Raw genomic sequence first — 18,552 nt, 5'->3', positions numbered from 1 at the left:
CATGTCTCACAAATGTTCTGCTTCATAATTTATGGTCTGTGAGCTTATTGGCATGTGCTTCACAGCAGCTAATTAGAGCAGGGCCAGTCTGCTGAATTTTTCAGGTTCTGTTAGACTAATCAATGAATACTCCACATTGTTATTTCTTTTAAATAAAGGTTATACAATTAGCTCTTTTCTTATGATCCTTAACATGTTATTTTTAAACTAACCATTAATATCATTGGCAGTAAATCATCATAGGCAAATCCCTCCTCAGTATTAATTAAATATGTATACATTTACAATTTCAAACCAATGTTAAAAACAGCTTATATTATTTATAGTTTTGCCGCTTTATGGCTGCCGGGCTGACATGGCCTATAAGGAGTTGCCTTTGAGTGTAATGATTCATTAAGTCTTGCTGCAGCTGATGAATTCACTCGATTTAATCCTTTCTAACAAGCTCCATGTCTTTTCAGCTTCACCTTTTAATGTGTCTTTAATAATATTGCCTACCAGCTTTGATGAAAAGTCAATCATATTTAAACTAATTTAACCTTTTGAAACTCCAGATATCAATGGCTGTGTATAGGTTAGCCAGTGGCGGGATTATGGCATGTGTGGGTCTATAAAATAAACTTCCACAAGGGCAAGAGAAATAAATATATTGCACAGTGACTTGCTATCACATAAATGAACCCCTAAAGCAAGAGAACCTGTTGAAGGTTTTTATTTGTAAAAAAAACATCAAGCTAGCTTTTGGTGTAACATATATAACGTTGAGAGGAGAGATGCCATCACATTCCTCTATCTCGAGATTGTCTTTTTTGCTCTTGTTGATCTTATCTTCTTTTGCGCCCCTGGATTTCAAAGAGACTCCTCAAGATGACAATAAGGTAAGTTCTAGTGTTTTAAGTATAGTGTTTGTAAGATGCTGTGATCTTTGCGACCTGATTATTGTCACTGAAATTCCAAGCACAATGATTTATTAAATGAACAATAACAATTAGTATGACTTGTAGTCATTTATTATTTTTTATTGACATTTAAAAAACTGTGGATCTTACATTTGGCAACAAATGCTTGAAAAGGCTAAATGAAAATGGACAACTTTATAAAAGTTAAAGAAGTATCAGTAAAAATGTTTAGATGATTATAAAGCTTGCATAACATCATACAACTGTTGTGTTTTAAGGTTCATCTACAGCTTGGTTTTTGAATATCAAATCACTTAATAGTAATAGCAATCAGTTTAAGGAAATTTTACTAATAACCACAACAACAGCAAATATTCCATTTCATGGCATTAGGTTTCTTCTTTCTGTTTTTGACACAAGTTTATATAGCACTGTAGCACTTTTATAAAACACAGTCTTGCAACATGTTTAGGAAAACAGTATTACGATGGAATTCATTATAAATTTGGCTCCAAGAATGAAAGTTTCAAAACTGTTTTTCCTTTAAATTATCACGTTTCATTTTAATATTACTAAAATAAATCTGAAATTAATTGTCCAATGTAAAGACCAAATAAAACTATAAACCATGTAAATGACTGATCTTTCACATGTTCATAGGGATTATTGGATGGTCCTTACCACCCTAATTCCAGTCCTTTCGGTGGCAACAGTGGACCTGGTGGAGACTTTGCACATGGATCCAGAGATGGCCATTCCTTCCCACAGCAAGATGAATCTGGACTTATTATAGAAGATGAAGCACAGGCAACTCAAGTGTGGCCACGTGTTATGCTGGATTATATGAGGCACCAGTTAAGGTTCAGAGGAAGGACAAAGAAAAGCATGAAAAAAAAACATTGTTATTCTGGATAAAGTAATAAAGTAATACTTAATACAATATGAGATTGAACTATTAAAACAATATTTAAGTATCAATTCCTTTTACTGTAATTTTTACACCGGTTCAACAATATCCCTACATCAGACATAAAGGCTGCTATGCATCACCTCTGTCAATTTGCTGCTAAACAACCATAATTTCCAAAGCAAAATGCTTATTCAAAAGAATTTTAAAACGGAAATGAGATGATAGCATATAAATTACAATTTGATTGTATTATTGAGGGCAATCATGCCAAAATGTTACAAAACAGTATGCCATTCTGACATAACAAACTTCACTGTCAACATACGTATATCACAGGTTTTACAGCAGACGTTTTGACCTCCCAACCTCTGTAGAAAAGGATGTGTCACTAATAGTTTTAAAACTTGAAACTTAAAAGTTTTAAAACCTTGGTGCCGAGGGGTGTGAGGGGTGCGGCAGGCAGGTAAAAATCCATGCAAAATTAACGTGCGGAACATGTTCCGCTGTGGCAGACCCCTGAGGGGATTTGAAACATTTTTGCAACACACTTCACACCAGCTGGAGGCGCTAAATCCCACCATCGTTGTTTGTGGAACAAATAGAACATCAAGAAGAAGACGTGACGGAAGTGGAAGTGGGAGTGAGAGGGGGGAAAGACGACGACACGAATATTATCAAGTCAGTTGATAAGGTATTATTGTGCTTGTTTATATCACGTTTGATGGAAATAACAAGATAGAAGCCAATTATTTTTTAGCAACTATTGAGTAGCATATCACTATCTGAAATCTTTTTTTAGCTGGCTAACGATGCTAGCATAGTAGCTAACGCTAGGTAACATTAAATGGCATCCTCTGTAACTGCTAATGCTAACCCATTGTAAAGTTATTCCCTTGGATTCAGCTTGAATATCTCAGATTATTTGGTGATTTGTACATACATCTCCTAGCGCTGGGTTATAAAGGACAAACATGGAGTTAGTTACTTTACAACAATCTGCGCAAGTCGTCATTCAGACTCTTCTAGTTAGCTATTGCTCGTTTTCCTAACACTGCATTGATCTCGAAACATTATAGGGGCCTGCCCCAGAACAACAGTTACGATTAGACAGAAGTAAAAAATATAAAATAAAATCGCCAAACGATGTTTTCTTTTTGGCTACAAGCAGGCGCTGCCTAACAGTATCTTATGCCAGTAATATCTGCAAGCCGATCACAGTCAGGTTATTTATATTCATGTTGTAACCTGTTTTTGCTTTTTATTTTCCTGGAGATGGGAGACAGTGATGATGAGTACGATCGCAGGAGAAGGGACAAATTCCGAAGGGAGAGAAGTGACTATGACCGTTCAAGAGAGAGAGAAGACAGACGCAGAGATGACTGGAATGACAGGTAATGAAGAGTGATGTGAAAGAGCTCAAACAACTCTCTACATAATTTCATAAAATCAACAACAACAAAACCCCACCTAATTATTTGCTCTCCATTCCCAGAGAGTGGGACAGGGGCAGGGAGCGACGTAGCCGTGGAGAGTACCGTGACTATGACAGAGGGCGTAGGGAAAGATTCACCCCACCCAGACATGATATGAGTCCCCAGCAAAAGCGCATGAGAAGGGACTGGTATGATTAACAGCAACACTGTTCCACATTTTTTTATTCCTAGTTTCTTCTAGTACCTAATTTTTCTGTTGCCGGCAGGGATGACCATGGTGGAGACCCCTACCGTGGGGGATATGACATGGGTTATGGTGGTGGAGGGGGGCCCAGCTATGGTCCACCACAACACTGGGGCCATCCGGACTTGCATCTAATGCAGCCGCACCATGGAATCCCTATTCAAGCAAGGTAGGGCATGGAAACAAGGTTCATTGAGTTCTAGTTTTGAGGCAAAATATTTTATTATTAACTTTTCCTACCGGAAGAATGGAATAAATTGCTTAACTCAAAATGTGGAAGAGACTTACCAGAGAAGACTTGGTAATTATTGCTAACACATTATTGCATTAAGGGTCAGGATAATTTTGAAAGTAAAAGATTTCAGTTTTTGACTTTTAATACATTTAAAAACAGACAAGTGTTTTCACTTTTTATTACAGGAGTGTAGATTGATGGATAATTATTGTATAATTTTCATGATGCAGTCTACAACCAAAACATGGTTAAAAATGGGGAGGGATCTGAATACTTTCTGCAGCCACTGTAAAACATAAAGCAAGCAGCTAGTTTTTCTGGCTTCTGCAGAATGCCCTTTAACGTGTCTCCTCCATTAGGCTTGGAAACATCCATGACATGGATTTGGGTCCTCCCCCTCCAATAATGAAGACCTTTAAGGAGTTCCTGCTGTCCCTAGATGATTCTGTGGATGAGACTGAGGCTGTCAAACGCTACAATGAGTACAAGATTGACTTCCGTCGTCAGCAGATGCAGGACTTCTTTTTGGCTCATAAAGATGAAGAGTGGTACGAGTGACTTTACTGCATACCCTCTATTCAGTAATATTAGTAGGTTTTAATGTATTTGTACAATAGTAATTTTTTTTTTACTGATTTGTTAGAGTCACTAAGTCTGTTGTTATGATTTTTAAAAATGCTCTGCTCTGACTTTTATTATTATTTTAGATAGAGTTTATTTTTTAACAACAGTCTTAATATGTTGGGCATGGGCCTACGTTGGGTCTCGTACTGAGTAACGGTTTTCATATTTGATGGTTTATAAATTGGACCAATAGAACAGAAGGCTTTTAACACATTTCAGGTGTTTGCCAAATAATCTTCTGCCTATGTACTAGGACCATAGCCACAGTTTATTACTAATGGCTTTGTTACAGAACTAAAAGAAAATCAACCCAAATTCTATCTTTGTGTGCATACTAGGATTTTGTTTGAATGTAGATGTCTTGTAAGACTTCCATAGGGGTTAATACTGTATACTTTATGCTGACAAAGTGATTTAGCTATCAGAGATAAAGTATAACCATAGTGGTGTGTCAGCCCCTTCATTATGTTACTTAGTAAGACAATAAACGTACGCCTGTAAATTATGCACACAATCGCATAACTCAAACATTTAAGTTAAATTCACTTTGTGAATATAAGTTACGTGTATCTCTGACCCCAAACTCTTCTAAAAGTTTGGGTTGATTTTCATTCTTTATTTGGTGTTTTAACCCCACAAATATTCACATTGTATAATGCCTGTTATGCCCTTAATGCTTATTACACTTGTTCCACAGGTATCATGCAAATATGTTCTGTTTTGACATAACCCATCTTTCTTCCTGTCATTCCCACTACTACGTTGACGACGTTCTGTTTTTGAAGATGAGAAAAAGTGGAACTCATACGCAAGAACCGGTTTTAGATAGCAAGGGCATGCACTGCGCACAATGCAGTTGCTTTTAGACACACAGTAACAGGGATTTTAGATAGATAGTCAAGTAGTCTTCCGCGCATGGAGATTTTTTTTTCTTTTATGCTTTTGTGCACCATTTTCTTTTTATATTTGGATCAAATCGAATTCCAAAACCGAATTTGTGTGTATACAGACACACTATTCTGGTGAAGTGGAGCCCATTTTCACAGAAGAGACCCCCCTCTCTGTATTTATTTGTTATTAAACTGGCAGAACAAAAGGTAACTGTAGTCCACTCAATGATAAACATTTGAATTGTGAAATTCTGAAAATGTGAATGCTTCATTTTATAATCTTTCTGTTCTCTCTCTTTCTGTTTTTTCCTTAGCTTTTGGTGACTTAATCCCAAACTTTTTAATGATATGTTTAATAATTAGTTAAAATAATCACTATGTCAAAACATGCATACAGCGACTTAAGACAAGAACTAGGTCATCAAAAATACAGAAATCACTCTTAATTATAATATTCTGCATAGATACTGCAGTTCTTCCGCCTTAGTTTTTCCAATGAACAACTAAAACATCTTAGTCTTTAAATTATCTTATTTGTTAAAAGTTTGCTAAAAACAAATTCTAATATGCAAATAAGTAACATTTCTCAGTGCAATTTCGTCGCCATCACAGTTGCAATTGATTTATAGTATGCATTTGTTCTCTAACTTTTACATTTCATTCATCTCAACCCATGTCCCTTTCCACTGTTTTTGTGGACCCCAACTCTGGACACAGGTTCAGGTCCAAGTACCACCCAGATGAGGCCAGCCGACTTAAAGCCGAGGCCCAGAGTGCCCTTCAGAACCGTCTGAATGTCTTCGTGTTCCTGTTAGAGAACGGCTGGTTTGATAATGTCTCCCTGGACATTGATCAGACTCCAGCCATCATCAGACTTTTGGATGCAGGTGAAGCCTCAAAAATAATTTAGGAGGAATGTAGTTTTGTGTTTACATTGCCATTTAACATGAATAGTAAGAGTAAGTAATAATTTGTTTTCTATTAACTATTCCCCCATTTCTTTGCTATTAGCTGTGATAAAGATGGAAGGAGGGACAGATCATGATCTTCGCATCTTGGACATGCCATCTGAAGAAGAAGAGGACAGAGAGAAGGCCGCATCTGCTTCAGGAGGTGCTGAACTTCCTAAGAGAGAAGACCTCAAAGGCCTGGATGGTGACAACAAACCTTCAGTAGAGAAAGACAAGAATGAGAAGGTATGTTTTTCTTCTTTGTAGGCATATACCAAGCTGTAAAGCGTTCGTGGTACTGTTTATAATGGTAAGCTATGCCACAGGATGGGAGTGAATCCACCAATACAGAAAGGGCTGCTGCAGCAGAAGAGAATGACCTGAAAGAAGAGGCAGAGAAAGAAGCCAAAGAACAAATCCCAGAACCCAAGAAGGTTAGTGCTTCTTCCATTAATGAACTTATTGGTGGACAAAAGACAAGAGCCAAACATTCATCACTATTAGCATTTTCGTTTACGATCAGAGGAGAAAGAGGAAGCGCAGTGGAGACAGCGATGATGAAGCCAGCGCCTCAGAGAGCGACTCTGATTCAGATTCAGAGTCCAACTCCAACTGCTCTGAAAAATCTGTGAAGAAGGAAGACAAGGATGAGGATGAAGAGGAGGGTGAAGGTGAGAAAACAGACATCTGTTTTTATTTTTAGAGACAGGACAAAAGTATTGTTCCATATCAGTGTGACTTTCCGATCTCATGTTAAAGATGAAAAACCAAAGGAAAACACAGAAGTAGAGAAAAAAGAAGAAAAGAAACCTAAGGACGATTTTCCTAGGCCACGTCCTCTCCACAGGACCTGCTCGTTGTTCATGAGAAGCATTGCTCCCACCATTTCCAAGGCTGAGATTATTGCTGTGAGTTGAACACAGGGGGCAGCACTGAATAATTAGCAACTTTGTTTAAACTAAATAAGTCTTATTTTATTTATTTTTTTACTCCAGCTTTGCCGCCGTTACCCTGGCTTTCTGCGTGTTTGCTTGTCTGACCCCCATCCTGAGCGCAGGTTAGTTAACCATGCAAATGTTTGTTTGGTTAATTTATTCAAACGTTGCGTAAAGCCAGAAATAACCCTAATTTTTCTTTCTTTCTTTCTTTTTTGGCAGGTTTTTCAGACGATGCTGGGTAACATTTGATCGTAGTGTCAACATCAAAGAGGTCTGCTGGAACCTTCAGAACATTCGAGTAAGCTCGCAGTCTCTGGTATTGACACTGCTGTTTGGAAGTAGCCCCTGTGTGTAGCATTGACACTGTAGGCAATAATTTTATTGTTAATGTGTCTACTTTCTTGTAGACCAGGTAACTACATTTTATTTATACAACACCTTTCAATAGCACTATGTTACAAAGTGATTCACAATAATAGCAATCAAATAAAATCCATAAAACATAGAAGCAAAATATTAAAAACTTAAAAGATCTACAAATTACTAAAGCTAAATAAATAGACATATAAACTAATTGCTTTTCAACAGGTTTTTTTTAATCACCATGTCCACTGAACTTTTTTTCATTTTTATTTATGACGTCCTCTTTTTTTTTTTTTTTTTTTTTTTAAATAAATAAATAAAATGAAATAAAAAAATCAAGGAACACACCTACACAGGCTTCCAGGTATTTAGTCTCAACATGATAGACAACATTGTTGGAGCTCTTGACTGTCCTTCGCGGCACTTTTCAGTTTTTGTGTAAACTCTGTGTAAAATGCAACTGATGCCATTAGTCTTCCTCTTCACAGCTGCGAGACTGTGAGTTGGCACCGGGGGTGAACAGGGACCTGGCCCGGAGGGTACGTAATGTTAATGGTATCACTCAGCACAAGCAGGTGCTCCGCAATGACATCAAGCTGGCTGCCAAGCTCATCCATGCTTTAGATGATAAAGGATACCTGTGGAACAACAAGTCCCAAGATGAGGGGCAGAGCACTGAGGTACAGTTAGAGTACATTTGCATGTATGTCCACAGATTGTTTTCGGATTATGTTGTTATCACTGAATTATTTATTTTTCTATGGTTTACGATTTCAAAAGATGCCGGCTCAAAATCCCATCCTGAAGAATATCACTGATTACCTGATAGAGGAGGTGAGTGCTGAGGAGGAAGAGCTTCTGGGCTCTGGGAGTGGGATGGATCCTGAGGAGAGCACCAAGGAAGGAAACCCTGCGGAGATGACTGTGGAAAGAGATGAAAAACTAGCAAAGGTTTGACTTTTTCATTTATGAGTACATTTATAAATGTACACATGCATCACAATCCCCAGGCTATCAAGGCACTATATCAGCTTTATTGTGTGTTCTCTTTTGAAAGTGAATAGGACTTTAGTCTTGATAAAACCACCTACCTCATTCCAGGTTTTGGACCGTCTGCTTTTGTATCTGCGTATTGTGCATTCGATCGACTACTACAACACTTGTGAGTACCCCAGCGAGGATGAAATGCCCAACCGCTGTGGCATGATCCATGTTCGTGGACCCATTCCTCCAAACCGCATCACACACGGAGAAGGTCAGTTATGCATCTTTTTACTTTAATACGTCTGCCTTTGTTTATGATTTAGACCCAATATTAGATATTAGACCTGTAATTTTCTTTAGCACAGTTGTGGCCACAGGCTAACAAGTGGAATAGCAACACATGCACAATGTACCATTTATTTTTAAGCTGTGTTTTAACTTTAATTTATTTGCTTTTCGTTAAAATGTACAGTAGTTTGTGTAATGATACTATGGTACATTTAGGGATTGGTTGGGGTAACTACATGTTCAAGTGTTCTTTCTTTCAAACAGTGCAACAATGGCAGAAGATGATGGAGGAGAAGCTTAGTCTGTTGTATAGTTTAAAAGAAATCCTGTCTGAAGAAGAAGCAGTAAAGATGGGCCGCAAGGATCCTGAGGAGGAGGTGGAAAAGTTTGTGTTGGCCAACACTCAGGAACTGGGAAAAGACAAATGGCTCTGCCCACTAAGTGGCAAGAAATTTAAGGTGGGTGCTTTTACAGTAGAGAAATCAGAACTGTACTACTTAGGAAAATAATGTGATGAAACTAAAGTCTGTTTCACACATGAACCTCCAGGCAATGTCAGGAAAAATGAGCCCCGGATGTTGTTTTGACCTGCTATACACACGTAACACCTAGCAGGAGATCGCCTGAGTGAGAAGTGTCCTTAGGAAAAACTCAGCTTAATTTCGGTGCATAGATTCTATCATTTGAATCAAGTGATAGGATCTATCACTTGCAGTCGCAAGTCATCGATACACCCATTCACTCGCTAAAAACCCTTCTGATCATTCAGAAGAGAGCGGCATGCTGCACACACAAGCTCACCCACATAATACAGACTTTGTACCAGGGAGCTCACAGGATAATTGTTTGGATAATGTTGGGAGTGTCTCACATGGTCATTTGCGTTCTCGTATACACCCCTTCAAAGCAAAGTCAGGAGAATATCAGAATTCCAGTTCATGTGTAAAAAGGGGCTTTAGTCTCTTAAAAGGTTTGTTTTGAAGGTTCCGCCTTGTCTTTTAAAACTGTATGTTACCTTTCATGCTGCATAGCCATTCCCCATTTTTTTTCTTGATCAAGGCTAAGATCTTTTGCATTTAAAATTATTTTCCAGGGTCCAGAGTTTGTACGGAAGCATATCCTCAACAAACATGGGGACAAAATTGAAGAGGTTAAAAAGGAAGTGGCGTTCTTCAACAATTTTCTGATGGATGCCAAGAGACCATCGCTGCCAGAGATGAAACTTCCTCCTCTTCCAGGTCCAGGTCAAGGTAGACCCCCTGTTTCTAATCAGCTCAGATGCAAATTATAAAGGATCTAAATATTTTATGAAGAGTGACTGAATAAATGCACCAATAAGCCACAAAGAACACCACCTAGTGGTTTTAATATAGAACTGTTTTTTTCTAAAAAGTAATGAACTAAAGGGCGCTTAGGGGCTATAGCTCAGTTGGTAAGGTTCGATCCTAGGGTTGATCCGATGTGGTGACCCTAAACTCACCGGACAAGCCAAAAGGACCAAAAAAAAAAAAAAAAAAGAACTATTTAACCCATGATACATCAGCATTTATTACCTGTCACAACATAAAGTAAAATAAGCTCCACCTTTTCCAACAGTGATCTTTAACACACATTTTATATGAATTAGTCTATATGTTTTGCTAAATTTTAACGGTTTTGCAGCTGTTTTTTGTAGCTTATTGGTGTAGATCTGTGTGCTATGGGGCACTGGAAAAATATGATCTCAACATTTTTCACTGGTTGTTTTTGTCCTACAGGTTTGCTTTCTCCCAGCATGCCTTTTCCTCCTCAAGGTCCTCAGGGTCCAATGGGCTTTGGACAGCCTCGTCCACCACTGATGGGCTATGGTGGTAGGTTCTCTGAAAAAATTTGGTTCTGTTATTCATGCATATAGTAGAAATGTGTTTGTGTTGTCAGACCACGAATTATGTCTTGATTTCTTAATCATTTTCTCTCCTGTTTCAATAGGTGGACCTCCTTACCCCCCCAACCAGTACGGAGGAGGCAGGGGCAACTATGATAACTTCCGTGGACAGGGTGGCTACCTGGGGAAGCCACGCAACATCAGGTGAGACCACTGTACGTGTGATCTTTATTTTGCAATGAGCGCTTGCTATGTTCTACTATTGGAGAATTTAACCTCTTGTTTATGATGGGTCTTTTTTTTTTTGTTTGTTTGTTTTTTGTTTTTTTAATTTGCACCATCAACCATTCAGAATGTTACGCGGTGATCCACGCAACATCATTGAATATCGTGACCTGGATGCACCAGATGATATGGACTTCTTTTAAAGGGCTCACTTGATTCTTAAAGTCTTTTCCAGTGTTGCATTCTACTTTCCTTTAGTTGCTATTAGATTTTTTTTTTTCTTAAATGTTTCATTCTGTAATTATTGTGCAGCTAGAGGTAATGTCTGCTGTAAACAGGTTCCTCAATAAAGTTGTGGACTAACTACATTAATGTGTGCTACATTGTATTCAGATGTGGAGAATCGCATTGTAACTGTGGTATGCTTGCAGGCTTCTCACCACTCTGTTAAGAAATAATAATATATCAACATTTGAAAAAACAAATTGTACATACATACAAACCTAAAAACTTCTGTAACCTTTAGTAAATTGCAGGTCAAAATGCAGAACATTATTGCCTGCACATTTCATTAAAATGCACCATCAGTATTAATTTTATACTACAAATTATGAGGAAAAGGAAGCATGCTAACAGATTTTGAAATAAGCAGTACTTTATTATTTCAAGCATGTGGACTTTTGTCACAAATATCACATCATGTCAAATATAGCAAACCCAATACATTTTCAGCATTTTCACTGCTTTGTAAACAGTATTCCCACAAAATGGGTTTCACATCGTAATTTTTATTTATGACACATATTCACATTAAATATTTTCAAATATAGGCAGAATTTACAGCATGTAAAAAAAAAAAAAAAAAAAAAAAAAAACTTAGGTCAATCTGTTGCTGAAGTCAAGTTCACATCAGATCCACACAGCTGTGTGGTCCTGTTTTGGCCCAATTTAAAAGGTGCAAATAAAAAGCTATGTAGTTCATGTGGAAATGCAACGTCTAGGTGATCTGAAGCTCGTGACTTTTAGAAAGTCCACATTTGACCTTGTGTTCATGGAATAACTTGAACAGGGCCTCCATATAAAGCTGGTGATAGTGGTCGACCTCTTCCTCACTAGGTATAACACGCTTTGGCACTGCGATGGGACATCCCACTAGAAGAAGCAAAGTTTGAAAATCGGCCCATAGCAGCATATTAGGCTGCTTCTACACAGTCATAAAATACTCACCAACAGTTGTAATTGGAGTCCTGTAGGGTAGGAATGCAAAGCGCTCTCCAACAAATAGACACGGGGCGAAACCCATAATCTTTTTAAACAGTTCCTGTAACTTGCGACTTTGACTGCCTTCTGAGAAAATCACCTGCTTAAAGAGTTCATTCTCCCCAAATGAGTAAACCGGCACCAGATCAGCCCTGTGGAATATTGTTAGAAATTTAAATAGTGGTTTGCTGACTACACATTGGTACAATTATACCCACTGATATGACATGACTGGTATGGTGTGTGTGTGCGTTTCTTTTTAAGTGTTCTCACCCAAGCTCTAGGGCCAACCTGACAAATCCCTTTCTCTGCTTCACAACTACTGTGTTAAGTCCAGGAGAGGAAGCCAGGGACTCAGCAGCACCCCCTATCACAATCACCACTGCATTCCCTTTTCCATTTTTAGAAAGAAGATGGACAAGGCTTGGTTTGCTGACCGGGCACATGCCTAATTAGACAAAGTGACGACAACAACTTGGGTCAACTGAGGTTGTGGTTTAAGTTTAAAAGCAAGAACAAAACAGGAGGACTTGCTATCTTGCTCAGATATTCTATCAGACATTCAACCTTTGGATTGCAGTCACCAACAAGCTTTAGGTTTCTCTTGTTAACCAGCTTAAATGTAAACTGATCGTACTTCATTTTATCAGGAGAGCACAAGCTAGCCTCAGTCTTAGTCAGCTGCTTTTTAAGTAAAGCACAATTTGACTTTAATTGCAACACATGTTCTCAAGGTCTGGATATGACCGCTGCACTTGCATCAGTAACCCAGTGGTTGAATGCTGGAATTAGTGATAAAAGCTTCGTGTCAAACCACGAGATGGAACAAATGAGTTCTTTGTGTAACCTGTTAAAAATACCTGCACTCATTATGTAATCCCTCAAGACTGGTATCCTGAAGAGTCCAGCCAGGATCACCAGGCAGGGTCTCACCCCAGGAAACTCCTCAGCAAAGCCACAACTCTCTGTGCTGAAGCAGCTAAAGGCTCCAGCAGACATGATACCATGTGGATGGTAGCCTAAGATGTAGTTTTTGTTGGGATTCAGCTCAGCTGTCTTTACCAACTGAGCAAGAAAAATGACACTAGTGGATTAATAGAGTTAATCACATTCAGTCTCTGCTATTAACCAGAAAAGCAAAACCAGTTGCATTGTATATCATCTGGTTAAATGGCAGATTCTTGGTCCTTTTTGATTTAAATTGGGACAAATAATACATTTGCACTGATTAAAGGCCTCCAAAATAACATGCTCTTTACAAATATTTTTATATTGTATACATTGGCATGTAAATATTTTTAGAAAGATTTGAGAGGATGTGGGCTATTTTCTGAGTTATTGCTTGTAATTTTAGGATTACTGTTTGTGTCTATAAAACAAAATCAGCTCATGATAAGGATCAAAATCCCATGCAGGTTTTATACAGTGCAAAGTGGAACTTACTTTGACTGGGAAAAAGTCTCTGAAATGCTCCCATACCCTCCAATTCCTTACAAATAATGTTCGCCTGCCCCCTGATGGAAACATTAGACATGACACTGACTCAGTTTAACCCAGTTTCATACACACTTGGTACAATTTAGTAACTGTATAAATTATATATTTAATTTCAGACAAATTGTCATACTGTACTTTTTCTTGCAATTTACATCCAAAAATGACCGTAAGCTGTGTTTTATTTCCATACTATACAGCTTATTCTAAGGAGATTTTATATGTTTGGACAGTAAAAATTATAACATAGTTTATACTCAAAACAGTTGTTATATTGACTGTGTGTGTGTGTCTGTGTGTGCTTCGAATAAATGGTGTTATGCCACAATATGCAAAAAAAAAAAGCTGATCACAAATCCTGTTAGTATGGTGAGGTTTGTGGATTTCCTGTATATTACCTAAACAAGACAAACTATAAAGATAAGCATATGCCCTAATATTGTGATGCTAAAATGTTAAACAGTGCAACTTTCAGCTTTATACTGGCTGTAGCTCAGTTGGTAAGGCAGTTGTCCACGGACCACAGGGTCAGTGGTTTGATCCCCGGTCCTGGCTATGTGTCTTTGGGCAAGACACTGAACCCCAAGTTGCTCCTGGTGGGTCAAGTGAGCACCTTGCATGGCAGCCACCGCAATTGGTGTGTGAATAGGTGAATGGGAATCAACATTGGAAAATGGGCATTTACTAATAGGCAATGATACAATCTAATAATTATAAGGCTTTTTTTTTTTAATCACCCACAATTTGAATTAATGTGTCCCCACTCATCCATTTTTTTTTGCAGTGCACCACAGGGAAGTTTTCAATCAACTGCACACAAAGTTTATTGTATCACTTCATCACTGTGAACACTACTGAACCTGCTCATAACACATCTGCAGTATGGCACAGAAACACAGCTGACAGATGGAATTCTGCCGCTGAGATGCATAATTTTATAATGTTGTTGTCTTTACCTCTTTCGGGAGTGTGCCAGTCAGTCACAAGCCATATGAAGTAGAGAGTGGAGAGTGGCCACAGCGAGGTAAACATGAGATACACCATCAAGATATAACAAGCCACTCCTAAGGTTGGATAGTTACCGTAGCGGGTTGGATGATATGAGGGTCCATATGTTGGAGTACAAAAAATGTCTCAGTTATAATTATTATACAATGTCAGGTTCGGTGAATAAAAAGATACGATGATGTACTGTAAATATATCCAAATGTACTGTCAGACATAGTCTGTAGTGACATGTTATACAGGGTTATACAGGGTAAGTGTGGTGGGATCTTACCTAAGAAAAGGAAGCTGAGCACCCATTGCAAAACACTTATTGCCTCCAAAAACTCCTTCCACTGAGTTTTTTCTTTAGTCATTCCTGCAATGTGGAAGCCACATCATCTGTTTTCAGCAATCCGTGGAATTTCAAAGTGTGTTTTCATTTAAATATAGTCATGGGATCCTAAAGTAAATCTTGTACGCCTGTAGAAATGACAAAAGTTTCTCTATCTTATACAATAGTGACATTTCTGATAAATGTCTTTGATAGAATTTAGATTGCATCAGTAATTGTTTTCTAGGGAGTGTTTTAAATCTTCCTTTAGGGAAGACATAGACCTAAAAACTTGCTGGGCATGCAGCAGCTGATCAAATGACTTGCTTATGAACAGGCTAACTTAGACTCCTTTTATTTGCTCACAAATACAGCTTTGTCAGTCAAGCTAACAGGACCACTTAACACCTTTGGCTAAAAATTGTTAAGGCCCCATAAAACAACTTTTATGATCACATTGTTAAGCATAAAACATAATACTTTACCTTTAGTAGATGGTATTCCAAACTTACTTGGATGTAGATTCACCAGTTCAGGAAAATACTCAACATGCAGTATGCACTTTGGTCAGGATAGCAAGCTGCTGATAACAAATCCACTCCCCCCGATACTTTGACACGCTAGCAAGCAATGTCAAAGATAAACATGATAAAGTTTTATAGGGACACAATGATTTGATGAGGGGATTTAGGTTATGTGTGGTGTCTCTTTTGCTTTTAGACATTTTAGTGGGCAGCAAGATTTCATGTCATTCAGCTCTGTTGTCCAATTAGCAGGGCTCAGCAAAGTACAACAGTACATCCAAAGCCTGTTAGTTTTATCTGATACTAGACAGTTGATGTGAAAAATAGAAAAATATTGTATTGATCTTTTCAAAGTTATTTTAGCACTACCTAAAACAATGGTTTCATCAGAGCCGATTTTGAGTTTAAGCATCCTGACATAAATAATGTTCTTGCTCATTGATTCATTCACTAATCAATCCACTATATTTATTTTTAAGTTTAGTCTACCACTAATTAAGGTAAACAAACCTAATCTGATAAGTAGAGCGGTGTTTTTGTCCATATTCTAAGCCAAATGGTTATTTCCCGGTGTACTGGTCAACCACATTTGCCATTAGTCCGCATTAATTAGCCTGGAGATCAAATGTCTAATCAGGTTGGAGTTTGGCAGAGTTATGATGAAACCCTGCTTTATCACATAAAGTCTGGACAAATAAGAAGGATCACAGTGTGCAGTTTGTTTCACCCCAACAGATGAGACAAAACCAACGGTCGTGGAAGATGTCAATCAAGTGCAGTTAATGTTTTTAAGAGAAAACACCTGTATCGGTGGATTGTATAGGGACTCCCTGGTGTACCTGGTGTACCCAACCTCTCGCCCTATGAGAGCTGGGATAGGCTCCAGCCCCCCATGAAGGGGCGACTGTGGCGCAGGAAGGTAAAGCGGTTGTCCACCAATCTTGTTGGTTCAATCAATTGAGAAAGACAGTAAAACCCCAACTTAGTTGCTTCCGATGAGTGTTGGCCAGCTGCATAGCTGCTCCCCCGTCGGTGTGTGAGTGTGATTGGGTGATTAAGAAGCAGTGTAAAGCGCTTTGAGTGCCAACAGATAGAAATGTGCTATATAAGTGCAGACCAGTGCAGACCATGACCCTGAACATCATAAGCGGTAACCAATAATGGAAGGATCGACGGATGAAACGGAGGCCAAAACTTTCAGGTTTAAAACTAATTAATGGCTAGTCAAAAGCTACAGCAAACATGCAGAAATAATAAAGTGTGTGAAGATTATATGTAAGTAATGAGTTGGATAAGGTGTCATTTATTAAACAATTCTGAATGAGTGCTTTAACAGAAGGTGGCATTAGGGACCCAAATCAGATTTGTGCACGCACTTTTGAAGCTTCAGACATGCATTGACCTCTGCACAGTGCTGCACAGTTCTGCTTGTGGCAGTGAGAGTCCAAAGATTCCACTGATTAGACGCCAGTGTTGCTCGGGAGGGAGCTCTCCTAATCTCTTCCTTGGTTATTAAGACTCCATGTTTCACCCTCTCAGCCGTTCTCACCTATACAGTCTCTCATTGACTTTAGGGGGCGTGTCAGCCACGCAATACTTTGCCATGTGTTGACCAGTTGGTTGGTCATGTGACACCACATTTTGGCTCAAGTATAAAACAAGAAAATATATCATTGTTATAACATAATGTTTTATACTTTATAGAATTTACATAGTCTGAGTGAGTCACCTCCACTCTTTTTTATTCAAATCCTATTTTATTCCTTATATTTCCATGTAGTTTTTCCCTGAGGGCACTGGTCATCTGGATACAGTTCAGACAAAATGCCATACTATTATCCCTGTAGTGGCTTAGCCTACTTTGCGTCGGTGGTACTGAGCATTGGGTTTATGTCGAGATTATTTTATACTAAATAGTTTTTATCCCTACATCACCATAAGGGTTCCAAAGCCCAATGTTTTCAAATATGATAGTTTTGCTTAGTTTTTTTTTCAGTTCAGTTTTGTTTTTTTGCATCCTGATATAGTCTACTTGAAAATTTTAAATTGTCTAGGTTTATCATAGTTGGACAAAAACAGTGTCGGCTGTATCCCGACATTTAATGAGTCTGCTGCTGAATCTTTCGCTTAATATGAGCTGTGAACGGAATATTCATTTTGCTCTGCTGATGATCTGGAAAAATGATAAGAGCGCGTCGTCGCAGTTGCACTCAAAGCCACCTCAGCTGCTTCTTATCCCCCCAAAACAACCTCTGCTCTGCTCGCAGGAAGTCCTGTATGAATATTAACACCGATGCAAACACCCAGTGAGGATGCCCAGCGCTTGAACCAACACAACGCGCCGATAGCTGCGCATTTTTGTTTTGACGTTTTTCCTCTCCTGTCTAAGCTGAACGCGTGCTTCTTTCGCGGAGGTCCGGTCGGACTGTTTCTTTGAACGCACACCAGGATGGATTTTCACCAAAATGTTTGCATAGGAGCATTTTGTAGCGTCGCATTCAATTGCATCATGGTTTTCAGTCAGACCTCGTACCGGCCAGCCTACACCGAGCCACGGTAGTAGATACAGTGAGCTGTTTATCATAGAAATGGAAGACCTTTCACGTCAAGAAAAGGCGTCAGTCCGGTGATATGCGTCTGAATAGCTGATTTTTCTTTTCCACGTCAATTGACACATCTGGGAAAGGATCTTTCCTTCCATCCCATCTACCAAGACAGCTGTGTCATCAAACAACCGGCGTGGTTTTGTTGTTGTCTGAATTTTACGAGCTCGGACCACTGGATTTCGACATAGTCTGCCACTGCGCCAGCCATAGGCTAAACCCAGTCACAGAGGTAGGTATTACACCTTCACCGATATGAGGTTTGGCTCCATAAATCACCGCATCAGTCGTCTACATCATCTAGCTCATGTAGCCAGCTTCCAGACTCAAAACGCACAGTCTACCCAATTAGCAGCAGAAGAAATGATGCTGTACTGCGGAGGAAAACGTCGGGCCTCGTGGCATTTTACGCGTAAATACCAAGAAATGCAAGGTTGTCAGTGAGCGGCTGTTTGTTCACCGGCCAAATTATTCAACCTTGAAGCCACATATCCCATGTGGGTGAG

At 38.8% G+C, this 18,552-nt stretch overlaps 3 protein-coding genes across 7 annotated transcripts in view; 2 read left to right on the top strand and 1 right to left on the bottom strand.

Moving 5' to 3' along the window:
• The first annotated feature begins 2,414 nt into the window (after window positions 1-2,414).
• On the top strand, window positions 2,415-11,215 carry srrt (serrate RNA effector molecule homolog (Arabidopsis)). 3 transcript variants are annotated; one of them, XM_067492046.1, is made up of 20 exons: window positions 2,415-2,500; window positions 3,082-3,200; window positions 3,302-3,430; window positions 3,509-3,655; window positions 4,081-4,269; window positions 5,953-6,122; window positions 6,247-6,431; window positions 6,512-6,619; window positions 6,709-6,856; window positions 6,945-7,093; window positions 7,181-7,242; window positions 7,343-7,421; window positions 7,975-8,166; window positions 8,267-8,437; window positions 8,588-8,741; window positions 9,023-9,216; window positions 9,852-10,008; window positions 10,516-10,608; window positions 10,727-10,826; window positions 10,975-11,215. In XM_067492046.1, the coding sequence occupies exons 2-20, from the start codon at window positions 3,082-3,084 to the stop codon at window positions 11,048-11,050; spliced, it is 2,622 nt and encodes an 873-aa protein (XP_067348147.1). In that variant the 5' UTR covers window positions 2,415-2,500; the 3' UTR covers window positions 11,051-11,215. The 3 variants fall into 3 exon arrangements, with proteins under 3 accessions (XP_067348147.1, XP_067348150.1, XP_067348149.1); XM_067492049.1 differs by having other exon boundaries at window positions 10,727-10,837; XM_067492048.1 differs by having other exon boundaries at window positions 2,463-2,487.
• A 131-nt stretch (window positions 11,216-11,346) lies between these two features.
• Window positions 11,347-15,534, bottom strand: mogat3b (monoacylglycerol O-acyltransferase 3b). Of its 2 annotated transcripts, XM_067492050.1 has the most exons (8): window positions 15,405-15,493; window positions 14,881-15,068; window positions 14,558-14,665; window positions 13,551-13,621; window positions 12,968-13,172; window positions 12,381-12,555; window positions 12,075-12,259; window positions 11,347-11,999 (listed from the first exon to the last, which is right to left on the bottom strand). In XM_067492050.1, the coding sequence occupies exons 2-8, from the start codon at window positions 14,960-14,962 to the stop codon at window positions 11,845-11,847; spliced, it is 981 nt and encodes a 326-aa protein (XP_067348151.1). In that variant the 5' UTR covers window positions 14,963-15,068; window positions 15,405-15,493; the 3' UTR covers window positions 11,347-11,844. The 2 variants fall into 2 exon arrangements, with proteins under 2 accessions (XP_067348151.1, XP_067348152.1); XM_067492051.1 differs by having other exon boundaries at window positions 14,558-14,964; window positions 15,405-15,534.
• A 2,007-nt stretch (window positions 15,535-17,541) lies between these two features.
• LOC137107720 (neuronal tyrosine-phosphorylated phosphoinositide-3-kinase adapter 1) overlaps window positions 17,542-18,552 on the top strand; it is a 28,451-nt gene continuing 27,440 nt past the window's right edge. For both annotated transcript variants that reach the window (XM_067491624.1, XM_067491623.1), the window contains exon 1: window positions 17,542-18,278. The gene's annotated coding sequence lies outside the window, so the exon portion shown is untranslated. The remainder of the gene's footprint in view (window positions 18,279-18,552) is intronic.

The sequence above is a fragment of the Channa argus genome, chromosome 22 (assembly GCF_033026475.1).
Source record: "Channa argus isolate prfri chromosome 22, Channa argus male v1.0, whole genome shotgun sequence".
Taxonomy (NCBI): Eukaryota; Metazoa; Chordata; class Actinopteri; order Anabantiformes; family Channidae; genus Channa; species Channa argus.
The sequence above is the reverse complement of the archived record's forward strand: the minus strand, read 5'-3'. Positions and strand labels throughout refer to the sequence as shown.